The sequence below is a fragment of the Pelophylax lessonae genome, assembly GCF_965119305.1.
Source record: "Pelophylax lessonae genome assembly, chromosome: 5".
Taxonomy (NCBI): domain Eukaryota; kingdom Metazoa; phylum Chordata; class Amphibia; order Anura; family Ranidae; genus Pelophylax; species Pelophylax lessonae.
Genome location: NC_138772.1, coordinates 9,772,101 through 9,796,400, shown reverse-complemented (window position 1 = coordinate 9,796,400; position 24,300 = coordinate 9,772,101). Strand labels below are relative to the sequence as shown.

Below are 24,300 nucleotides of genomic sequence, written 5' to 3'. Positions count from 1 at the left end.
TGCTCTTGTGCTATGATGGTTTTTATCAAAATCTTTAATAAAGCATCAATGTTTGCAGCAGAGTGTGCGGCCATTCTATTTTGAATGTTAAGTCAACCTTCCTTGATCCTGTGGGCAGCATCCTGCCCCGGGCTGCTACCCATATTATTATTGTGGGCTTTGTTACCTAGGAATTCATATTCACCTCTTACGTATTTTTTAATAACCTTCACTGACCCAAACTAATGAAACTACAGGGTTCTGACAATTGGTTTATGTTAGGCCTTACTTATATACCACAGTGGTATCATGGTCAATTAAAAGATTTTCAGACCATTAGGGAGGAGTATGGTTTACCCAACACCTCCTTTTTCCAATTCTTACAGCTTCAGTATGCTACTGGACACAAGCCAAGATAGCCACATGGATTTATACTAAGCTGTACTTAATCAGACCTTATCATCCTTCTCCAAAAGGGGGAAAATATCTGCTTTGTACATGCAGCACCCTCCTAGATAGGTCTAGGTTAAAAGCATTGTTATGCTCTATCTGCTTATCAGGGGAGCCTGATCTGTTAGTTATGCCTGTTACATGTGTCCAGGTGTGAGTCACTTGGTCTGAGGGAGTGTCCCCACTGTATCCAATAGGGGAGCCTGTTGGACAGTGGAGGAAACCTGGCCAGTGGCAAACTGGCTTTTGTGGCAGTCCCAGTGGGAGGGCACCACTGCAGTGCATCCTGGGATTGACCATAAAAGCCAAGGACATATGTGACAGGGCGTCTTTGGCAGAAAGCAGAGTCCCAGGAGGAGGGTGATGGCTGTCTCTCCTCCTGCTGTCTGAGGAAAGTGGTCACAGGCAGTTGGCCTAGTGAGCCAGGTGTGGAGCTGAGCCTAAAGGGTCTTGCAAAGCTGACGGTGGACCTGCTGGCAGAGTCATCTGGAAAAAACAGCGTCCGTGAGTACCAGGGGGCTTGCCAAGGGGTTTGTCCAGGAAGGGGGACCACTTCAGTGAGGTCAGAGGACAGAAGGTCAGCTCACACAGTTAGCAAGAGTAAAGGGGGTGACAAGTATAACCCTGAAGAGTAAGGGTAAAGAGGGTGCCAAGCGGGGGCCCTGAAGAGTAATTCACTACATAGTTCGCCTATCAAATACTTAACTTCAGTGGCAAGGTGAAGCAGCTGCCTCGCTGCACTGAACATAGCTGGAAGTCCTCAAGTTGTCCATAGTTCATCCAGTTGGAGTATCGCACTCATCCCTTCTCCCATCCCAAGTTCTAAAATAAAAACAACAAAAACCAAATCCCCTGGACTGTTTCCTGACTGAGCTAAATGCTTAAAGCACAAAAAATCGATAAGTTGTTGCTATGGGTAACCCAGGGGAATCTGCTTCAAGCAGCTCCCAAGGAAGTAGTGCTACATACAGATCCCTGATACAGCAATCATTTCAAGTTATGTTGCTAAAATGTAGGTCTCATTGGCAAGTTGAGGTGGGTCCTATTACTGAATAAAAATAAAATGCTTACTAATAATATACTAGTATCTCTCTCTCTGTAACTCAAAAGCTTACTCAACTTTTTATTACTCATCGCCCCTATCATATCCCCCAGAAATTGTATGCATTGTATGTTCTCGATGCAAAATAAATAAAGACACTCTCATACATATGCTGTGGAAATGCCCAAAACTTGTCTGATATTGGACAATTAATTTTTGTACTGTCAAGGCCTTTAACTTAGAGCAACTAAATTGGGAAGGGCAATAATGGGGCTTTGATAAGCTGTCCCACGCTATGAATGGTTGAGGTCACAGTATTCATATTGACAATGTGGTTCAGCTGTGATAAGGAAAGCATAGTGCTGCTAATCAAGTGCATAGGGAGAGATTAGTGTAGGGGCCAGGGCCGCTGATAAGGAAGTACAGACAGCCCTCCTGTACTGGACCCGGGCACCATCAGTTCAAAAGGGGGGCCCGGGCACCTGCTGAGGTCTTATTCCAGCCTCCAATCCTCTTCTGTCTTCCCCTGCAGTGCTGCCAGCTTCTTGTCTTCCTTCTTGTCCTCTTTCTCCCTCCGACTGCACTGCAGGGGGATTGGTCATAGCACATATGCCCCTTACATCTGCTGTCCGGGCCCCCCGTTTGCCCCTTTTTTCCGTGCAGCACTTCTGGCTTCCCTCTGCTCCTCCTCTGCCAGCAGAGCTACTGTGGGGACAAAGGGAGATGTTTTTTTCAGAATACAAAGTGGGGGAGGGGATTGGTAAATATGTCATTTACTGGCCCCTTCCGTTTCTGAATGAACACAGTGAGCGGTTGGTACCAATCACTGCTGTGTCCATTCATCCTGAAGCATAGTAAACTATATTTATTATGCTTTAGTTTGTGAATGAGCAGGAAGCCTCAGAGCGTTTCCTATTCATTAATCTGTGCTGCTGAAGCTGCAAAGAAAGGGACTGATAAATCTCTGTCCTCCGTCACCTTCAGCTGGGAAGAGGGGGCCCCGGCAGGTAGGCTGTATGGGGCCCCGTTATTTCTAACAGCAGCCCTGGTAGGGGCTGTAAGCACTGGCAGGTCTTTAAAAGTAGATTTAAACCCTTGCTAAATGTCATGTAGGTAGCAAAATGCTGTATTGGATGTTTGAGGGAGGGAAATGTGGGCCTTGGGGGAGGGAAGAATTTTTACCTTTTTTCATGCTTTGTTAAAGTGCCAGATGCTACAAGGCCAACACTGACAAGCATTAAACGTTTTTAGTTAATATGTGCATTCATTTCTATGAAAACCTAAAGTTAATTACTGTTTAAACACTTTTACAAATAAATACTGACCTGACCTCCTTTAAGCTGGTTGATGTCAGTATGAGGTCCTCAATGTATTCAGCACTGGCATCAGTAAGTCGATTATATCTCAGATCCAGGACTGTCAGAGTTGTACAATTGCTCAGTGACACCAGGAATGGGGCGTATTCATCAGTGAGCATCACATTCCGTAGCCTACGGCAGACAAAAGTAGATTGTTGAATAATTTCTTACCTTTATAAGTACAAAACAGAACCAGGTTTGATTTACCAGCAGTGCATCTCCATAGAAGGCTTTGCATTTGCTCAGCGGTGGTCAGTTTCTGCCTCATTCTGCCTGGAAGGCTGTGGTGCTCTTTTTGAGCACCACAGGCCAAGAGGTCTAACCTTGTGACAGCATCTGTTTCCTAGCTCACAGAAGCTCTTGCCTTGCTATGCTTTTATTATTACTGACCCTTGCATGGATTACAGACCAGTGTTGTATTTTGGCCTAGGCCAACAAGGCCAAGGCCTAGGGCGGCACTTTTCAAGGGGGCAGCAAAAAAGCCACCCTCCCCTCCACCTGAGACTCTATTGGCCACTGGTTGCTAGAGCCGCCTCTCTCACCCCCCTCTCTCTCGCTCTCACTCACCCCCTCTCACCCACCTCCCCTCTCTCTCTCCCTCCCACTCCCTCTCACCCCTCCTCTCTCTCCCCCTCACTCTCACCTCTCTCTTTCTCTCTCATCCCCCCTCTCTATCTCATCCCCCCTCGCTCTCTCCTCCCCCTCTCTCTCTCTCTCATCCCCCCTCTCTCTCATCCTCCCTCATCCTCCCTCTCTCTCTCATCCCCCTCTCTCTCATCCCCCTCTCTCTCACCCCCCCGCTCTCTGATCCCCCACTGTCTCTCACCCCCCCTCTCTCTTTCATCCCCCCTCACTCTCTCTCACACCCTACTTTCTCTCTCTCATCCCCCCTCTCTCTCCTTGATCCCCCCTCTCTCTCTCACCCCCCTCTCTCTTTCACCCCCCTCACACCCTCTCTCTCTCCCACCCTCTCTAACCATCCCCTCTCATGAGATCTCAGGGGTTCATGCTGGGACTTGTATTCCTTCAATTATGGAGGGAGTCACATCCATTAAAAAAGGAGTGGGGCAAATTTACATAGGAGTGGCGCGCAATTTTAGTCTTGCCTAGGGCAGCACAAAACCAAAATGCACCCCTGTTACAGACACTTTATTGAAATCTATTGGCCACTGGTTGCTAGAGCTGCCTCTCTCACCCCCCTCTCTCTCACTCTCACTCACCTCCTCTCACCCACCTCCCCTCTCTCTCTCCCTCCCTCTCTCTCTCCCCTCCTCTCCCTCACTCTCACCTCTCTCTTTCTCTCTCATCCCCCCTCTCTATCTCATCCCCCCTCGCTCTCTCCTCCCCCTCTCTCTCTCTCTCATTCCCCTCTCTCATCCCCCCTCTCTCTCATCCTCCCTCTCTCTCATCCTCCCACTCTCTCTCATCCCCCCGCTCTCTCTCATCCCCCACTCTCTCATCCCCCACTCTCTCATCCCCGACTGTCTCTCACCCCCCCTCTCTCTTTCATCCCCCCTCACTCTCTCTCACACCCTACTTTCTCTCTCTCATCCCCCCTCTCTCTCCTTGATCCCCCCTCTCTCTTTCACCCCCTCACCCACCACCCTCTCTCTCTCCCACCCCCTCTAACCCCCCCTCTCATGAGATCTCAGGGGTTCATGCTGGGACTTGTAGTCCTTCAATAATGGAGGGAGTCACATCCGTTAAAAAAGGAGTGGGGCAAATTTACATAGGAGGGGCACGCAATTTTAGTCTTGCCTAGGGAAGCACAAAACCAATATACACCCCTGTTACAGACACTTTATTGAAATCTGCTTGCTTTGACCTTTACATTGGATAACCAAAGGCAAGGCTATGAAGGACTTCAATGTAAAATAGCTTGCATAAGGACTTTATATGTCTACTTCCTAAGCTGTTTTACGTCTGTTTTGTTATCGAAAAAAAGGATGGCACCCTCAGACCATGTATTGATTAAAGGGGCCTTAATTGCATATTTTTACCAAATTATTATCCCCTTCCCCTAATCACAGAGCTTATAAGCCATGTCCAGGGTGCCCCAATATTTTTCAAGCTGGATCTTAGGGGGGCATTTAACTTATTACAATAGGTGAGGGGGCAAGTAGAAGACCATTTAAAACACCATAAAAGGTAAAAAGGGGCCTTATGAATACTAGTGATGCCCTTCAGTTTATGAAATGTCACAGTTTTCCAGGAGGTTTTAACAATGTCTTCTATGACTGCTTGGGCAGGTTCCTTGTAATCTATCTGGATGACATTCTGATTTTCTCCTGATCTTTGCATGACCACCGATGTCATGTCAAAACAGTCTTTGAAAAGTGCATTTTCCTTGCAAACAAAGTTGCGTTCCTGCTATACATTATTTCAGATAAAAGCCTAACCAATGATCCTGCCAAGGTCCATGCAATTCTAAAGCGGCTTCGGTCTAAATACAGTGGGTACGGAAAGTATTCAGACCCCCTTAAATTTTTCACTCTTTGTTATATTGCAGCTATTTGCTAAAATCATTTAAGTTCATTCTTCTTCCTCATGAATGTACACATAGCACCCCATACTGACAGAAAAACACAGAATTGTTGACATTGTTGCAGATTTATTAAAAAAGAAAAACTGAAATATCACATGGTCCTAAGTATTCAGACCCTTTGCTGTGACACTCATATATTTAACTCAGGTGCTTTCCATTTCTTCTGATCATCCTTGAGATGGTTCTACACCTTCATTTGAGTCCAGCTGTGTTTGATTATACTGATTGGACTTGATTAGGAAAGCCACACACCTGTCTATATAAGACCTTCCAGATCACAATGCATGTCAGAGCAAATGAGAATCATGAGGTCAAAGGAACTGCCTGAAGAGCTCAGAGACAGAATTGTGGCAAGGCACAGATCTGGCCAAGGTTACAAAAAGATTTCTGCTGCACTTAAGGTTCCTAAGAGCACATTGGCCTCCATAATCCTCAATTGACGTTTGGGACGACCAGAACCCTTCCTAGAGCTGGCCGTCCGGCCAAACTGAGCTATCGGGGGAGAAGACCCTTGGTGAGAGAGGTAAAGAATGATTTTAGCAAATGGCTGCAATATAACAAAGAGTGAAAAATTTAAGGGGGTCTGAATACTTTCTGTACCCACTGTATCTATGTTCCATCCAATGCTACATAGGATTCACCTACTTATACAGAATGTTTCTCCAAGGCTTCTCCACCCTGGTGGCTCCCATCACTGATCTCACCAAGAGGCGAGGTGCTAATCCTTATTCATGGCCACAAGAACCCATCCCAACTTTGGAGACCTTGAAAAATGAATTTACTTCCACTCTAATCCTGAGACATCTTGATCCTGCCTTACCCTTCTTGGTAGAGGTTGATGCCTCTGAAATTGGGGCAGGAGCTGTGTTGCCACAGTTTTATCATATCTGGCATCCCTGTGCATTCTTTTCTTACAAGTTTTCTCCCTCAAAATACAACTATGACATAAGCAACCAGGAGTTACTAGCTGTGAAATTGGTCTTGGAGAAGTGGTGACGTTTGCTGGAAGCAGAGATGTATAGTAACTAAGTAGAACTACTTCACTACTGTACTTAAGTACCAAAAGGCGGTATCTGTACTTTCCTGGAGTAGAATTTTTTTCTCCACTACATTTTTTCAATGATTTGAATACTTCTACTCCGATGTTTTTTTTTTGTGCTGCATAGTTACTCGTTACTATTATAAAAATTACCACTGCCAGAACAGTAGATGGCAGGTTTTTTTATGAAGCTCAAAACATGTGTATTATCAGCGCATACGAAAATAAATGCTACTGTATGTATAAATAAAAGCTGCATTTGAAATAATAAAAAACAATATGATGTTCAAACTTTTGACTTCTTTATTTAATAACTACATAACACAGTACTTGTACTTTTACTTTCAGTACTTGAGTAGCAGAATTAAAAAAAAGAACTACTTGCAATACTTAAAGCGGAGTTCCACCCAAAAGTGGAACTTCCGCTTTAAATAGTCCTAACCCCCTGACATGCCACATTTGGCATGTCATTTTTTGGGGGGGGGGGAGCGGGTACCTAGTTTTGACATGTACCCGCTCCCACTTCCGCTCGGAGCGCCGCGGCGCCCTGAGCGGAAGTTCTCCTCTCTCCCTCCCTCCCTGCAATCTTCTGGGACATGTCAGAGGTCCCAGAAGATTGCCGGCCAATCACGACGCATAGCGCAACTCGCGCATGCGCAGTGCGTACCCGGCTGTGAAGCCGCAAACTGTCAGAGCCGGGTGCTCCCATCAGTGATGCCGGCGCCGCAGAGCAGAGAGGGAGAAGACGGCGCATCGCTGGACCGTGGGACAGATGAGTGTGCGGTTAGGCTGGAACTCCGCTTTAAGTACAAAAAATGTTGAATACTTTAGTACTTCTACTCAAGTCACTTTTTGATAGAGCACTTGTACTCAAGTATGGGTTTCGAGTACTTTATACAACTCTGGCTGGAAGGGGCCTGACATACATTCAACATCTATACAGATTACAAAAATCTTGACTATATCAAGTCAGCCAAGCATTTAAATTCCCATTAGGCCTAGTAGTTTCTCTTTTTTTCTAGATTTAATTTAGTCAAGACCCCTCATCCAGGCTCTAAGAATGTTAAGGCAGATACTCTCTCTCGGAGCTGTGAATTTTGCACCTCTTCTCCCTGTGCCGGTGTTCCGTGAGAATTACCTACCCGTGAGAAAAACCTACCCCTCGTCACTTCCGGTGTACGAAAGTGTCTGTAACGCGGCGGTTTACATTAAAACAGCTCGCCAGAAATATGAGTCATCTCCGCTGCTATCCCTGACACTTCCCTGGTCTCGGCTACTAAAAATAAAACCGGCGGCGGCTGTATGACAACATTAATCACGGAGCCGAGAGCCGCTTTTATATTTAGTAGACAAGATCAGGGAAGTGACAGGGACAGGAGCGGAGCTTACTCATATTGCAGCACAGCTGTTTTAATGTACCCGCCGCGATGGTAGGTTTTTTCCACGGAACAATCATCATTTCATACTAGTGCGCATGCGCACTAGGGGCTGTGAGCATGCGCACTGCCAGGGTAGGTTTTTCTCACGGGGTAGGTAATTCTCACGTTACACCGGGATCTTTCTGTGCTCTGTCCTAATCTCTCCTATCTCCTCCAGTCAGCCCAAAACTTTGCTCCCAACAATACCCCTAATAACAGGTTTTATGTGCTTCCTAAGCTTCAGCTGAAGGTGCTTTAACAGTTGCCCAATATTTTAAGCAAGTTGACCATCTTGGTGTTTATAAGATGATACTTTGCTCTCCCGTTCTGTTTGGTGGCTGTCTCTCTGGAAAGATTCTGCCGCTTAAGTGAAGGCCTTTGACAACTATGCCCTGTCAAAATCTAACAAAATTAATCCTTTTGGCACACTCTGATCACTACCTGCTCCTGAACATTTCTGGACTCATCTATAGATGGATTTTTATCATTGATCTGTCTCCCTCTGAAGGCAAGGCTGCCATCTAAGTAAGAGTAGACCATTTAAGCAAGGTAGTTCACTTCTTGCCATTACTTAAACTGTCTGTAGCTAAACAACTCTCCAAAATGTTTATTCAAGAAATTGTCATACCTTATAATATTACTTAAAACATCCTTTCTGCTCCAAAGTCTCAGTTCATTTCTCAATTCTGGAAAGCCTTCTGCTCCCAGTTAGGGATTGACTTGTCTGTGTCTTCTACAAACCATCTGCAATTGGGTAAATTGAACTTACTAACCAGTCCTTGGAAAGTTTCCATCACTGCTTCATCTCCAACAAGCAGTCTGAGTGGGCCTCCTTTCCTTTCATGGGAAAACCTTGCCTCCGGAGGCAGCAAATGGTTGCTAGGCAGTGTTTGGCTTGAGCCACCCTACTTTCTCATGACTAACTGGCTGTGGTGTTCCACTTGAGCATCACAACCTCAGAGCTCTGGGCATGTGATAGCATCTGCTTCCTAGCTCACTCGTTGTCATGTACCTGGGTGTCCTTGAACCGGAAGGTTCCTTGTTTCGTAGCTTGCAGCCTTACCTGTTGTGCCACAGAGAAGCTCTGGAGTATTTGCAGTGATTTTTCCAGCCTGATGCTTGCCTTGGACTCACTAGCCCCACCTGCTGTCAGCTGCGAACAATGTACAATTTAACCAGCTGTGAACAATGTACACTTTACCCAGCCTTTAAATAGCAGCACTTCCTGTTACTGAGAGCCCGTTTGTTTTGGAATATCTTCCTGGGTGTGCTGCTTGCTCTTTGATAGACTTTTGTGTATGAACTTTTGCCTGTATTCGTGACCCCTCTTCAGCCTGCTGAATCTGTACTTCACCGCCAGCTTGTGTATGACTTCTGCCTGCCTGACCATTCTTTGGATTTCGTTTAGATACCGCTTTGCCTGATCTGTTGCCGGCCTGATCTCTCTAACTTTGTTTTCGCCTGAATCCTCAGCACTCAAGCTCCACTTCGGACTTTACCTCACAGGTACCTAACACTCGTTCTCTTGTTGTCTCTCCTTGTCTTTATTGTTACTGATCCTTGCTTGAACCCTGGCCTCCTTGGTCCTTGCTTTGAATAACAGACTCTCTCTTAAACACTGCCTGCCTTGACCCTTGCTTTGGATAAGAAACTACTCTATCTGAAAACAGCCTACCTAGACCCTTGCTTGATTCTTACTGGGAGGCTGTCCTGTGAATATAATGCCCAAGCCTTGGGGGGTATCCAGGTATCGGTTGGTATAATAGCGTTTAGGGAAAGGTGAATGCTAGAGATTGAAGCTTTACCATCATCACATTATTTTTGTGCAACAGGAGCAAACCAGATCCCTTTCAAAATCCATTTTTAGGGTTGTCTGAACTGCTTCTGTGATCATTTTTTTTTTTTTTTACTTTTCTTAACCACTTTACCGCTGCTCACTAGAGCTCTACTGCGGCAAAGTGGCTCGATAACGTCTGGCGACGTAGACCTACGTCGCCAGACAATCCCCTCTCTCGGCGGCGCGAGCGTGCCGCCGGAGGCTAACTCCCGCTGTATTCATTCACAGCGGGAGTCGCGCCAGGGGAGGAGCGGCGGTGATCACCGCCGCTCTTCCCCGATCGTCGGGGAAATGAGTGTGGGGATCCTAAGTGATAGGCAGGGTCAGATTGCAGGGTTCAGCATAGCTGAACCTGCGATCTGTCCCTGTGTCACTCAGTCACCTCCCCTCACACATGTCAGTAAGCGCCAGGCATACATTAACCCCTCCCTCTCCAATAAAATTAACCCCTTCCCTGCCAGTGTCATTTTTACAGTAACAGTGCATATTTATAGCACTGATTACTGTAGTAATGTCACTGGTACCCCCAAAAGTGTCAAAAATGTCAGTCAAGGGTCCGATCTGTCCGCCGCCATGTCGCAGTCCCGCAAAAAAAAAAAATCGCAGATTTCCGCCATTACTCGTTAAAAAAAAAAAAAACACCAAAAACGACAGAAATCTTTCCCTTAGATAGTAAACGCAATAACTTTTGCGCAAACCAATCAAAATCCGCTTATGGCAATTTTTTTTACCAAAAATATGTAGCAGAAAACAAATTGGCCTAAAATGCTAAAAAATTTTGATTTTTACATTTTTTTGGGGGAAATTTCATATAAAAAAATGTGAAAAATATTGTTATTGTTTCAAAATTGTCGCTCTTTTTTTGTTTATATTGCAAAAAGTAAAAATTGCACAGGTGATCAAATACCACCATAAGAAAGCTTTGTTTGTGGGAAAAAAAAGGACGTAAATTTCGTTTGGGTACGGCGTTGCATGGGCACGCAATTGTCAGTTAAATTTGCACAGCGCTGAATTGCAAAAAGTGGCCCAGACGTAAGACCGCAAAATCCTCCGGTGGTAAAGTGGTTAAGTTAAAAACTTGGTTGTACAATTATCCAAAAAATATCCACAAGGCCCACCAGAAATCCAGATTGACAATGGAGTAACAACCATCATTGCAGCCTATGCAGATTCTATATTTGAGTCTATTTGGCAAAAATATCTGAGAAACAATATCAGAATTAGTTTTTTGGTCCCTCACCTACCAACTGTTATAAAAATGTATTCCATTTGCTGGCTTAGAGAAGGGTAAACTTACAATCTGCATACTGATCCAGCTGCCTGAGCCAGCATAGTCCTGGACATCAGGAATGTGCCAACTTTCCAGTAAAGAGGAAGAAGCCAAGCTTCTAAAAAAACAGCCTGTCTTTTATAAGTCACCACATCAGACTAAGCCATCCCAGAGTCAGTGAGAAGGGTACTATTGCACTGAAATTGATTGCTCAAGTAAGAGCAAAGATCCAACTACTGGGATTGTCACATTGACCACCAGTGTAAAGCTCCTAAAGAATTAAGTTTAGGTCCCTTCCCATCACCTTCATAAGAAGAAGAGTTAAGCCCCGTACACACACACACAGATCGTCGTCATACAAATGTTCGTCTTTTCTCCCCGGGATGTCGGTGTCTGTTGAAAAGTGCAAAGACAGCACAAGGACAGCACAAGAATTTTGTCCGCAGACTTCAGCTGACTGCAGAAGTGATGTCATGTAATGGTTAACTTTCCCTGTGTTTTTTATTTTCTGAGCATGCCCAGTCTTGCAAATCTGCGGTCTGTCGGCTGATTTCTGTACTGACAGGCGAACAATCGTCCGTTCTGGTGTCTGCAGACAAAAATTTTCATGTTTGCAAGAAAGACTCTTGTCCGCGGATTGTGTGCAGACATCTGTCGGAGGCACCATACTAACACGCATACAATCGGCAGATCTTTCGTCCGCCGACGTTTGTATGAAGACGATCTGCGTGTGTGTACGGGGCTTTAATCATTGATCACTGAGAATTTGCTGCTACTTTTTCCCAGTGATGGTACTCATCAGGCCAATGAGGGTGAATCTCAGCAGGAAAATACAAAACAATAAAAACCTACTGGAGTTTGAATCCAACACCACTCTATCAAAACTGAAAAAAAGTTTAGACTAGAGACACACTTTAGTGTGATATAAGGTTCTAATGAGGGTAACTGAATTGGAGAACAGTTATGTTTTTTTTTTTGACTGCTGAAGATTGATGATTCAAACTTATCAATATATCATATAATAATTATATATTTTGTTTATGCTTTGGATGTAAAAACTAGGGATCGACCGATTATTGGCAAAGCCAATATATCAGGGGCCGATATGCACTTTCCCCGATATATCGGAATCAGCCACCAAGGTGACCGATATTGCAGATATTTCGGAAAGTGCTGTACCGGAGTGATGCCTGCAGCTAGAGGCATCACCCGGTACCAGCGTCCATAGCCGACGGTCGTCTGTCTTGTAATGCCAACCAATGCGGCTGAGAAGCCGCTCGGCTGTCATTACAAGGAGCGGGAGGGGACGTCCCCCCCCTCCCACCCCCTTCCGCGGCTCGAGGGTCTCCCGTCTCACCGGGAGACCCGGGCAACCATCCTGCACGGCCGACGAAGGACCGATCAAAGCCGCATTCAGCTCTGATCAGGTCTCCATGTAAAAACCCGAAACCAGATTTAAAAAAAACGACCGCATTCGAAACAGCCAAACTTGGCGTTTTGAATGCTTTTAAGTGGGGTCTTTTAGACCCCCAGATCCCTAAACAACAGTACCTGTGAAGTGCTAAAAATAAAAAATAAAAATGTTTTTTAATGTACGAAAATATCAGCTGATACCGATATTCAATGGCCAAAATATCGATATCGGTATCAGCAACAAAAAAACGATATCGGAAAAAAAAAAAAAAAAGAAACGATATCGGTCGATCACTAGTGAAAACATATAAGAAAGTGACTTTTTTTCAACACATTTTACTCACAGTAATTTCTCTATCTGACTTGTGGTCAGAGCTGTCATCAGATCACTGAAATGTTGACCCTCCAGATTGTTACCAGACAGGTCAAGTTTCCTCATATTCTGGTTATTACTTATTCCCAGTGCCAGGTGGGGGCTGAAACTGTCTGACAGATTATTGTAGGTTAAACTGTAGAGGAAGAGAAGAACAAAAACAAACTCACAGTAAATAACATATACCCATAAATGTTATCTTAAAGTTTATATACTGTATATCCTAACAATGCACAGGTTTTTGCTCCTTTTTGGTCCTGTGCAGATATCAAGTGGTGGTATTAGACAAACTTTTTTTCTGTGAACTACAGAACAGTACCAACCTATGATAATTGAGAACAATTGTATGCTGCTGCTGACCACTGAATTAAGGAAATATCTGTGATATCATAGGATTTTTTTTTTATATCTAATGTTACATAGATTTATAGTGATAATAATATTACAAACATTACCTTAAAGAAGTTATAAACTGGGTGTCTAGAGCAAAGCAACAGGGATCTTCCAGAGTCCTAGGTTCTGCGGCTTGCTACCATTGTGGCAGATTGTGACAGTACCTGTGTATAGTTCCACCACTGACATCACCTGTGACAGCTGGCAGTGCGGGATAAGTGAAGTCACTCTCATCCTTCAGGTATGTAACTACTGATTTTAGTTGAATGAAAGCATGCATTGTTCCTACAGAAAATGAACTTGCATAGTTACATAGTAGTTGAGGTTGAATAAAGACATTAGTCCATCCAGTTCAGCCTGTGTAGGTGTGTGTGGCCGTAATCTTCTCTCGTACCCCTTAATGTTCTGATCCTTGAGATGTACGTCTAAGAGTCTTTTGAAAGTAGCCATACTTCCCACAGAAACCACCTCTTGTGGTAGAGAATTCCACAATCTTGTAGCCCTAACAGTAAAGAACCCCCTGCGTTGCCTGAGGTTAAAACGTTTCTCCTCTAATCGCATTGTATGTCCTCGAGTCCACATGCAATGCTTGCGACTGAATAGCTTTTTTTCTATGCTGAGATCACCATTGAGGTATTTGTAAATTGCCATCATGTCCCCTCTCAGGCGTCTCTTCTCCAGGGAGAATAAATTAAGCGATTGTAGACGCTCTTCATAATTAAGGTCATAGACGCTCTTCGTAATTAAGGTCTTAAGGAGCACTTCTGGGTCTTGATGTTAAGTGAAAATTCTGCACCGACCACCAAGGTAGGGAGACACTGTTCCACTAACCACTAATGTAAGAGGACACTAATTCCACTGACTACCATTATATGGGGGTCCTTCTTCACTGACCACCAATGCAACAGTACACCTATCCCACTGACCACCATTATATGGGGGCCCTTCTCCACCGACCAACAATGTAAGAGGACAGCTATCCTACTGACCACCACTATATGGGTGATCTTCTACACTGACCAACAATGTAGGAGAAAATGTATCCCACTGACCACCACTATATGGGTGATCTTCTACACTGACCACCAATGTAGGAGAAAATGTATCCCACTGACCACCACTATATAGGGGCCCTTATATTTTGACCACCAATGTAGGAGAATACTTATCCCACATACCACCACTGTATGTGGGCCCTTCTATCCTGACCACCAATATAAGAAGACACTTATCCCACTGACCACCACTATGTGGGGCCCTTCACCACTGACCACCAGTATAGGCGACATGTCTCTTCTGATCACCAGTTTAAGAGGCCCTTTAGTCCACTATAAGCTGAAAACAGGATACATTTAACCACTTGGCAACTGCCCAACGACTATTTATGTCGGCAGTCAGCCCCTCACAGGCAAAGTGACGTAGTACTACGTCGCTAGCCTGTGAGGCTCTAGGGAGCGAGCGCGCGCCGCCGGAGGCCCACTCGGTCACGGTAATCCCCCCCCCCCCCCCCGCGCGTGTGCCTGACGGATCCGACATCCGCCGGGCACTCGCGATTGCCCGTTACACCGGGAGAAAGGCAGACGGCTAATGTAAACGAAGCCGTCTGTCATTCTCCCCTGTGTAAGAATAGTGATCATACGGTTCTGCTATGTAGGACCGTTGATCAGTGTTCTTACACCTCAAGCCACAACCAATCACAGTTAGAAACACGCCCCTAGGGACACACTTAACCCCTCCCTCTCAAAAAATGTTAACCCCTTCCCTGCCAGTGTCATTTTTACAGTAACAGTGCATATCAGTCTCAGCACTGATTACTGTAGTAATGTCACTGGTACCCCCAAAAGTGTCAAAAATGTCAGTCAAGGGTCCGATCTGTCCGCCGCAATGTCGCAGTCCCGCAAAAAAAAAAATTGCAGTTCGCCACCATTACTCGTTAAAAATAAAAACAACAAAAATGACAAAAATCTTTCCCTTAAGCCCCGTACACACGTACCGATCGTCGGCATACAAATGTTCGTCTTTTCTCCCCGGGATGTCGGTGTCTGTTGAAAAGTGCAAAGACAGCACAAGGACAGCACAAGAATTTTGTCTGCAGACTTCAGCTGACTGCAGAAGTGATGTCATGTAATGGTTAACTTTCCCTGTGTTTTTTATTTTCTGAGCATGCCCAGTCTTGCAAATCTGCGGTCTGTCGGCCGAATTCTGTACTGACAGGCGAACAATCGTCCGTTCTGGTGTCTGCAGACAAAAATTTTCATGTTTGCAAGAAAGACTTTTGTCCGCGGATTGTGCGCAGACAGCTGTCGGAGGCACCATACTAACACGCATACAATCGGCAGATCTTTCGTCCGCCGACGTTTGTATGCCGACAATCGGTACGTGTGTACGGGCCTTTAGTTAGTAAACGCAATAACTTTTGCGCAAACCAATCAAAATACGCTTTTTGCGATTTTTTTTTAACCAAACATATGTAGCATAAAACAAATTAGCCTGAAATGTTAAAAAATTTCGATTTTTAATTTTTTTTGGGGGGGGGGGGGGAATTTCATATAAAAAAATGTGAAAAATATTGTTATTTTTGCAAAATTGTCGCTCTTTTTTTGTTTATAGCGCATGATCAAAAAATCACACAGGTGATCAAATACCACAAAAAGAAAGCTCTGTTTGTGGGAAAAAAAGGACGTCAATTTCATTTGGGTACAGCGTCGCACGACCGCGCAATTGTCCGTTAAAGTCACGCAGTGCGGAATCGCAAAATAGGCCCTGCTCAGGAAGGGGGTAAAATCTTCCGGGGCTTAAGTGGTTAAGCAGCCCCCCCGGGACCTAAGGCCTAATAATGTTATATACAAACATATCTAAATTTTATGAATGCACTAAAATTTACATCCTAATTAAAATGTATTCAATGTCACTGTACCAGATATTCCAGTCAAGGAATGAGCACACATTGCTAGCATCTAATGTGTTTATGGAGCCTTTTTTTCTTCACTGTAATATTTTATTTTTTCAGTTCACCGCAAAGTAAACAATTACATTTCTTCATATATTGCCTATTATAATCTTATATTTTTTAATAGTTACCAAACTAAATTGATACCCTCCCTTTTAGATTGAGTGCTAGGGTCAGATACAGAAAGACCAATGTATGTGCCGGTGGTGGGATCCCACTGGTAGAGCATGCTCATGTATGTGCCAAAGGGGGGATCTTACTGGTAGAGCGTGCTCATGTATGTGCCAAAGGGGGGATCTTACTGGTAGAGCGTGCTCATGTATGTGCCGGAGGTGGGATCTCAATGGTAGAGCGTGCTCATGTATGTGCCGGAGTTGGGATCTCAATAGTAGAGCGTGCTCATGTGTGTGCCGGAGGTGGGATCTCAATGGTAGAGCGTGCTCATGTGTGTGCCGGTGGTGGGATCCCACTGGTAGACCATGCTCATGTGTGTGCCAGTGGTGGGATCCCACTGGTAGTACATGCTCATGTGTGTGCCAGAGGGGGGATCTCACTAGTAGAGCATGCTCATGTATGTGCCAGAGGTGGGATCTCAATGGTAGAGCGTGCTCATGTGTGTGCCGGTGGTGGGATCTTAATGGTAGAGCGTGCTCATGTGTGTGCCGGTGGTGGGATCTCAGTGATAGAACATGCTTGTGTGTGCCAGCAGTGGGATTTAACTGATAGAGCAAAGTAAAAGTGCCACTCAGGCTTTATTACTATACTCTGTATTGTGGATAAAAATGCACAAAAAAATGTTGTTACCATCAGTCCTATTATACTCACACTAATTCCTCTATACGGCTTGTGGTCAGAGCTGTCATCAGATCACTGAAATGAGGACCCCCCAGATTTTTGTTAGACAGGTCCAGTTTCCTCAGGGTCTGGTTATTTCTTATTCCCAATGCCAGGTGGCTGCAGGAACTTTCTGACATTTTATTACCATACAAACTGTAAAAGAAGAGAAGAATAACAGAAAGTGACTTGAATATAATATTTCACAACAATATATCGTAAAATAATATTAAAACCTAAGCAGCTGGTTTAATCCATTACTGATTATGCAGCTTCTTTATCTTTTAAGCCTTGCCTCTGTTCACTTTAAGCTGGTGCCATGATCACTGCCCCAGGTTTCCCGTTTCAGGGTGGCTTCTTTCTCTTTTCAGAAAATGGACTTTCTTACTTGAGATGGACTTGTTCTAACTAACCTAAGGTATGGACTCGGGATGGGAGAACAGTTTGGCCCGAGTATGAGTTTGGGCTGAACATTGGCTGTTCGCCCGTTCTAACATCCGAATTATCGGGGTGTTTGACCGTTTGTTCAGCCCGCCAAATGACCACAATGCACTGTGCTGTGCTGTGCACTGTGCTGCTGCAAAGAAAGGAACCTTACCAAAGGAAGGAAACCAGCTGGGCTACAGGAAAAATAATTGCTCAAAAGGAGCAACAACCCAGGAAAAGACAAATAACCAGGGGATAAAAAAACATATCCCAACAGCCAGAGGTCCCCAACAAGGGACCTAGGGGATTGCCGCACTAAGAACCTTGCGGCCAAAGGAAGCATCCGCCGATGCCTGAACATCTACCTTGTAGAATTTTGTGAAAGTGTGCACGGTCGACCAGGTCGCCGCCTTACACACCTGGGCTCAGACTTGTATAAAGTACTCGAAATTTCTACTTGAGTAAAAGTACAAGTGCTCGATCAAAAAGTGACTTAAGTAGAAGTGGAAGAGCTCGCAGAAAAAGTTACTTAAGTAGAAGTACTAAAGTATTCAACATTTTTTTTACTTAAGTATTGCAAGTAGTTTTTTCAAAAAATTTGCTACTTAAGTACTAAAAGTAAAAAGTACCAGTAGTTTTGAAAAAAAAATTCTACTCAAGTACTGAAAGTAGAAGTACAAGTACTGTGTTATGTAGTTATTAAAGAAAGAAGTCAAAAGTTTGAACATCATATTGTTTTTTATTATTTCAAATGATTTATTCAAATGATTAACCTGTGTTTTTTAGCAGTTTCTTGATGCACTTTAAGCGCTGTAGCACCATTTATTTGTTTGTTTCATATTTTCTTTTTATTGGAAAGATTTGGTATAGCAGCTTTTATTATACACAGCCTTTATTTTCGTATGCGCTGATTTACAAATGACATTATACACATTTTTTTGAGCTTTATGAAACCTGCCATCTACTGTTCTGGCAGTGGTAATTTTTTTAAAAGTAACGAGTAACTATGCAGCACAAAAAAAAAATACTTGAGTAGAAGTATTGAAATCATCGAAAAAATGTAGTGAAGTAAAAGTAGAAGTAGGAGAAAAAAATTCTACTCTAGGAAAGTACAGATACCGCATTTCGGTACTTAAGTACAGTACTTAAGTAGTTCTACTTCGTTACTATACATCACTGCCTGGGCTACTGAAGCCCCATGACGACAGGCCCAAGACGTACTCGGAGATCTAGTAGAGTGCGCCTTCACAGGCACAGGGGGAACCTTCCCCTGCAAAGCATAGGCCTGTTCAATGGTCTGCCTGATCCATTTGGCGATGGTAGAGGCCGACGCCGCCATGCCCTTCCGAGGACCCTCTGGAAGAACAAACAAGGAGTCAGTCTTTCGAAAAGACTCAGTCGACTTAAGGTAAACCCTTATCGCCCGAACAACATCCAAAGAATGTAGTCTCACCTCCTTTGGATGTTTAGGCTTCGCGCACAGCGAAGGCAAGATAATATCTTCATTAAAGAGGAAGTAAACTCATCTATGAAAATCAAACTTTTACAATGTATTAAACGTACATGCAATATAATTACATTTCACATTAAATATTCACATCATAACTGTCTAGAAATACCTTTATTTTAAAGTTTATCTTTTTCCTCTTCCTTGGTGTAGGCAGCGCCATGTCTACTCCTGTTTTATGCTCCCCCTGCTGCCGTCATTTCCGCCCTTACTGTAGTTGTAAGACTCTCTGTGTAAGACATGCTCTCTCAGTCTCTCACACTGTCTTGGAATGCTTGGAATTTTCACTCACTCGCTCCCTCCTCCCCCCTCCCCTTGTGTAAACTGTCATGCTCACTCCCCCTGTGAGATGACAGGAAGCTGGAAAGAATGGCATAGCTAATCGCGAGACTTAGCTGTGCCCTGACAGAACAGGGAGAGTTCAGAAACGGCATGCAGATGTGCTGTGGATTAGATAACACACTGAGCATGCGCAGATGACGTCAGAAAAAATTACAGGAAGGATTACAGGAAGAATAAACAAGTAAGAAATCTTTTACAGGCATCTATCAACTGCTTTGTTTCTGCAGATTAGAATAAGCTAAAGTGAAAATTATGAGTTTACAACCTCTTTAAGATGGAATTCCGAAACTCGCTTCGGAAGAAAAGAAGGATTAGGTCGCAAGACCACCTTATCCAAATGAACAACCAGATACGGAGACTTGCAGGACAAAGCCGCCAGCTCCGACACTCTGCGAGCCGAAGTGATCGCAACCAAAAAGGCGACCTTTTTGGACAACATAGACAACGAGATCTCCCTGATCTGTTCAAAAGGAGCACGTTGTAACACAGATAGAACGAGATTCAAGTCCCAAGGGGGCAGAGGATCCCTCCTAGGAGGAACCAGATGCCGCACTCCCTGAACAAAAGTGCCAACCAAGGAGTTGGAAGCCACGGGACGTTGAAACAGAACGGCCAGCGCAGACACCTGACCCTTTATCGTAGCCAGCGCCAAACGCTGATCGACACCCGTTTGAAGGAAGGACAGCACTCGGGAAACCGCGTATGTGCGGGGTGAAAACCCCCTGGACTCACACCAGGCAAAATAGGCCTTCCAAGTACGGTAATAAACCTTCCCCGAGGAAGACTTCCTCGCGTTGATCAAGGTATGAACGACCTCCGGGGAGAGACCCTTCTCCTTCAGGACCTCGGTCTCAACAGCCAGGCCGTCAAAGCCAGCGACTGTAAAGCAGGATGGAATATCGGGCCCTGAGACAGGAGATCGTCTCGAAGAGGCAGACGCCACGGGGCGTCGACCGCCAGATTCACGAGGTCTGCGTACCAGGACCGGAGAGGCCAGTCCGGTGCCACAAGAATCACCGTGCTGCGTTCCGAGTGTAACCTGCGAAGGAACCTGGACAGCAACTGAATCGGTGGAAATGCGTACATCAGCTTGTACTGATGCCACGGGGCCACTAACGCGTCCGACGCGTCTGCCCGAGGGTCGCGCGTCCTTGCCACGAACCTCCTCACCTTGTTGTTGAGACGAGACGCGAACAGGTCCACATCTGGAAGACCCCACTTCGCGCACAACATCTGGAAGGCAGCTGGGTGGAGAGACCATTCCCCCTGATCCAGGGTCTGGCGACTCAGATAGTCCGCCTGCCAGTTCTCCACCCCTGGAATGTGAACCGCCGTTATCGCCGGGACATGAGTCTCGGCCCAAGACAGAATGTCGGCCACTTCTCGAGCCGCTCGGGCACTCCTGGTGCCCCCTTGGTGGTTGATGTAGGCCACCGCCGTGGCATTGTCCGTCTGCACCCGAACCGGGCAGCCCTGCAGCCGGTCCGTCCAGCGATGAAGACAGAGATTTATCGCACGCAATTCCAGAATGTTGATCGGAAGGGAGGACTCCCCCTCCGACCAAGTCCCCTGGGCGGACAGAACGCCCAGAACACCACCCCAGCCCGACAGGCTGGCATCCGTGGTGATTACCGTCCACGAGATAGGACGAAACGACTTGCCCCCGGACACCATCGGGGACTGGAGCCACCACAGAAGGTGTCTTCTGGTGCGATGACTCAACGAGATTAGAAGATCCAGAGATTGAGGTCGCCCGTCCCACATGGACAGGATCTCCGCTTGGAGACCCCGCGTGTGAAACTGGGTGAAGGGAATCGCCTCGAAGGCCGAGACCATCAATCCCAGACATCTCATGCACGTCCGCAGAGACGAGTGCGGAACGTCCCTGAGGGACCTGACTTCCTCCTGAAGAGTTCTGAGTTTGTCTTCCGGCAGGAAGACCTTCGCCTGCACCGAGTCCAGAATCATTCCCAGGTAGGGAAGACGAACCGACGGACTCAGTGTCGACTTTGGAAAATTTATCGTCCAACCAAACTCCTGCAGAGTTTGCATCGTGACAGACAGGTCCTTCTCCAGACCCTGGCTGGTCGCAGACCGAACCAGAATGTCGTCCAGATACCCCAGGACAGAAACGCCCTGGGCCCTCAATAATGCCAGAACCGGTGCAAGCACCTTGGTGAAGACCCGCGGAGCCGAGGCGAGACCAAAAGGCAACGCCACGAACTGGTAGTGATCCTCCGCAATGGCGAATCGAAGGTACCTCTGGTGACCCTCGAAAATGGGGATGTGAAGATACGCATCCTTCAAATCGATGGAGGCCATGAATTCCCCCGGAACCAGGGCAGCCACCACCGACCGCAGGGATTCCATGCGGAACTTGCGAACCCGCACAGAGCGGTTCAGAGCCTTCAAGTCCAGAATTGGACGAACCTTGCCCTCCTTTCTGGGCACGGTGAACAGATTGGAATAGAACCCCCGAAATCTGTCCCGATGAGGCACCGGAACCACCACTCCCTGAGCCCTCAGGTCCCGCACCGCCAGGTGCAGGTCCCGTAAACGCTCTGGAGACAGTTGAAGATTTGAGGGAAAAAATCTGCTCTCCGGCCGAGAGAGAAACTCGATCTTGCAACCAGATCGAACGATCTCCTGAACCCATCTGTCCCGCACACGGGCCAACCAGGGTTGAAGAAAACCGAGCAAGCATCCCCCCACCCCAAAACTGGGTGAGCGCGCCCCTTCAGGCCGCACTGTTATGGGCTGCGGATCCGGATTGACCGGACTTCTGGTTCCCAGACCAGGGCTTCTTCTGAGAGCCTTGACCTTTGAACGGTTTGCCCTTGTAGTGCGACCAAAAGGCACGAAAGGACCCCTGAGGGGGCCGAAAATTAGCATGCTTCTTCCCAAAAGCCCCCTTAGCCTTGGGGAAATGGGGCAAGAGAGTGCTCTTACCTCCGGTGATCCCCTTAATCAACACATCCAAGGACTCCCCAAAAAGGCGAGACCCATCATAAGGCAGATTGGCTAAGGTCCTACGTGAAGATTGGTCCACCGACCAACATTTCAACCAAACCAGACGGCGAGACAACACCGCCACGCTGTGCACACGTGCAGCCAACGGGACTAGGTCCAAGTCCGCATCACACAGATACATGACACCCTGGTGGATTTGATCCACCATATCCAGGGTTGCCGGCGAGGCCGAATCGGCCACTAGGACGCGCCTAAGCATCTGCGTCCAACTTGCGACCGCCTGGGCCGCCATGAGAGAGGCAAACAGAGCCTTAAGCATAGAACCCGTAACAGAATAAGTATGACGGGCAAGAGACTCTAATCTCCTATCCTTGGCATCACGGAACACAGGGGAATTCTCTGCAGGAATCGCAGTGGATTTGTTTAAAACCGCAATTGCGTGATCCACTGGTGGAGGCACACACCACCTTTCATCAGTGGAAGGCGAGAAAGGATAACGCAGCTTGAACCTACTAGGTACAGCAAAAGGTTTGCGTAGATTGCGCCATTGTTCTTTAACAGCGCGCTGAAAATCATCATTGCAGGGAAAAACCTGCGGCGTCCTGCGTTTTCTCTGCGTCCCATAAGCCGCCAAGGCAGCGGGGGGACACACTTCATCCTGCAAACGCAGCGTTTGTTTTATGGAAGCAATCAATTCATCCATGATTGCAAGCTCTTCAGGCGAGCCAGGGGGAGAATTATCAACCCCTTCAACTTCAGCCTCCACCTCGGACCCCACTAGATCCAGGGAGGAGCGGGACCCCGATAAGGAGGCCCCCGCCATAACAGCCCCATCACCTTCACCCTCAGAATCAGAGGAAAGAGAAACTCTGGGTCTCTTAGTAGATTGAGCAGCCACCAGCATCTGCACCTGAGCAGCAAGGCCAGCCACAATAGTGGCTAAATCCCCCCCTGGGGGGGAAACAGCGGTCCCCTGGCTTTCCACCAAGGCGGTAGGAAATTTGCCCTCCTGAGAATCCATTGCCCCAATTACAAATGCCGGATAATAAAGGGTTAACTGCCCCTTTAACAAGCGCGGCGAGCGCAGCCCACCGCACTACACACAAGCACAATGAGACCCCCACAGGGACAATAAAACTGACACAGGCAATGGATAGGAAGGATATAACCTGAGGAGACCCTCGCCGCTGCTGCTGCCTCGATCGGTGTATCCTGGAGAAGAGGAAGTGATGCGGCCAGGGAGCTCTATTAAAGCCTATGGGAGGCTACAAGAAAATGGCCGCCATGCATGTAGAACATGCGGCCGGAGCGAGTGTAGGCAAAATGGCACCGTTTGGCGCCGAAACCGCCGCTCCACAGTACAGTAATGCACACATGTTATCCACGTATAAAAAAACATGTTAGATCGCCGCAGCGATCGCTGTATAGTGCCCAAACATGCCACAAAACATGCCCCACAGCACCCAGCTTCTCACACTGACAAGGCTGACACACATAGTGTCACACAGCTCCCCCCCCCCCTTGCAGCCCACAGCATGCAGCCGAGTGATAGGGAGACAAACAGTGAGAACAGAGGCAGGTTACACAGTCCCAGACTGACACCCCCCCAGACAGACAGGTCCCCACATAGATACACTTACCTCACAATGGCGTGGGGGACCCGCACAGGCGAACAAGCCGCTGCACATGAGGCAGGGAGAGTCGCATACAAGACGCACAGAATGGGGGTTAAGAAACCGCACAGCGTCCAGTGAGGTAGCCACCTCACCAATCATCCCTGCACCGAACAGGGATGGGTCGTTCACTGTGCCAGGAGCGTTACCTGGCTGAACGCTCGATGGCAGGCTGGGAAGCCACTGACCCACGACCTGCGACCAGGGGGATCAGCCCGAGACCCAGCCCGCATGATCCTCTTTATCCGAAGAACTAATTAATGCTGACAAAAAGAACAGCTAAGTAAAGGTAGAGAGAAAACTCAAACAAAAAATCAAAAAAGAAGAAAGAGTCTGGGGCACAAAGCCCCAGCACAGAGAGAGCCAGCCACTCCTGACAAGCTAGACATTGAAACTGAGATATGGTTGCAGGAAGTAGGAGGGTATTGACTGAGGGGACCACCCCTTGAGGGTGGGATATGTTAAAAGCTTTAATGTTAAC

The 24,300-nt window shown here is 46.5% G+C and overlaps 1 protein-coding gene across 1 annotated transcript in view; it reads right to left on the bottom strand.

Annotated features, from left to right (window-relative positions):
• LOC309557076 (NACHT, LRR and PYD domains-containing protein 12-like) overlaps window positions 1-24,300 on the bottom strand; it is a 139,645-nt gene that overhangs the window by 56,057 nt on the left and 59,288 nt on the right. The window contains exons 11-13 of the mRNA XM_082259682.1: window positions 16,893-17,057; window positions 12,696-12,860; window positions 2,797-2,961 (exon numbers count right to left, since the gene is read on the bottom strand). Of these exons, the coding sequence (XP_082115808.1) occupies window positions 2,797-2,961; window positions 12,696-12,860; window positions 16,893-17,057 (495 nt within the window). The remainder of the gene's footprint in view (window positions 1-2,796; window positions 2,962-12,695; window positions 12,861-16,892; window positions 17,058-24,300) is intronic.